Source organism: Scomber japonicus, chromosome 23 (genome assembly GCF_027409825.1).
Source record: "Scomber japonicus isolate fScoJap1 chromosome 23, fScoJap1.pri, whole genome shotgun sequence".
In the NCBI taxonomy this organism is placed as follows: domain Eukaryota; kingdom Metazoa; phylum Chordata; class Actinopteri; order Scombriformes; family Scombridae; genus Scomber; species Scomber japonicus.
In genome coordinates, this window is record NC_070600.1 from 19,342,558 (window position 1) to 19,343,430 (window position 873).

Sequence of the window (873 nt, forward strand, 5' to 3'; positions counted from 1 at the left end):
TCACTTCCAGGAACCAGACTTGCCCTTGGCCCCACGCAAGGACTTGGATGCTTTGGAGCCCCTCTGGTGGTCACTGACTCGGTTTCGGAGCACATGGATGTCATACTTCTGCCTCTTCAGCTTTTCCGCCAGCTCAAACTTCTCAGCATGCAGCTCATGGAGCCACCTCCACAGGTCCTGCGCCTTCTCTGCCAACTTCTCCTGGTTCAGGTGGTCAATGTTGAGCGGCTTACGGCGCTCCATCAGCGCTTTCTTCTTCTCTTCTCTTGCAGTCAGCTTCTTGCCCTTCTTCTGGTCGACCTTCTGCAGGTAGCCACCGAATGATTTGTTTGTGAATATCTTCTTCTTCTTGGCCTCCTCGTCTGCACGCAGCTTTGCCGCCTCCTCCTCACGCCTCGCCCTCTCCTCAGCCAGCCGTGATTGGCGTTCGCGGTCCTGCTCGGTACGGACACGCTGTTGCTCTGCTCTGTCTGATCGGCGGCGTTCAATACGGCTACGCAGAGCGACAAGCTCTTCCTCCTCTTTCTGGCGGCTGGAGAAATGCACCTCGATGAGGCTCTGTAGGTCATTGAAGTCCTTTTCTACTCTCTTGCGATGGAGGTCGTCAAAATCCACCTTCTCCCCATCCGGGAGCTTTGGAGGTGCAATATTTGGCACATAAGTTGTCTTATGTCGCCGTTTGGACTCTTCTTCATGCTCATTCTCCTCTGCAGGCTCTTGTTTTTTCTCTGCTTTATCGTCTCTCTGCTCCTCTTCTTCTTCTTCTTCTTCAACTTCTTCCTCCTCGTTCACCTCCTCATCTTCCACCTCCTCCTCTTCTTCCTCTTCCTCCTCTTGCTCATACTCCTCCACAATTTCCTCAGTGTCTGACAT

At 53.2% G+C, this 873-nt stretch overlaps 1 protein-coding gene across 2 annotated transcripts; it reads right to left on the bottom strand.

Moving 5' to 3' along the window:
* tnnt2c (troponin T2c, cardiac) lies at nucleotides 1–873 on the bottom strand. Of its 2 annotated transcripts, XM_053344206.1 has the most exons (2): nucleotides 775–873; nucleotides 1–702 (listed from the first exon to the last, which is right to left on the bottom strand). In XM_053344206.1, the coding sequence occupies exons 1-2, from the start codon at nucleotides 871–873 to the stop codon at nucleotides 1–3; spliced, it is 801 nt and encodes a 266-aa protein (XP_053200181.1). The 2 variants fall into 2 exon arrangements, with proteins under 2 accessions (XP_053200181.1, XP_053200180.1); XM_053344205.1 differs by having other exon boundaries at nucleotides 1–873.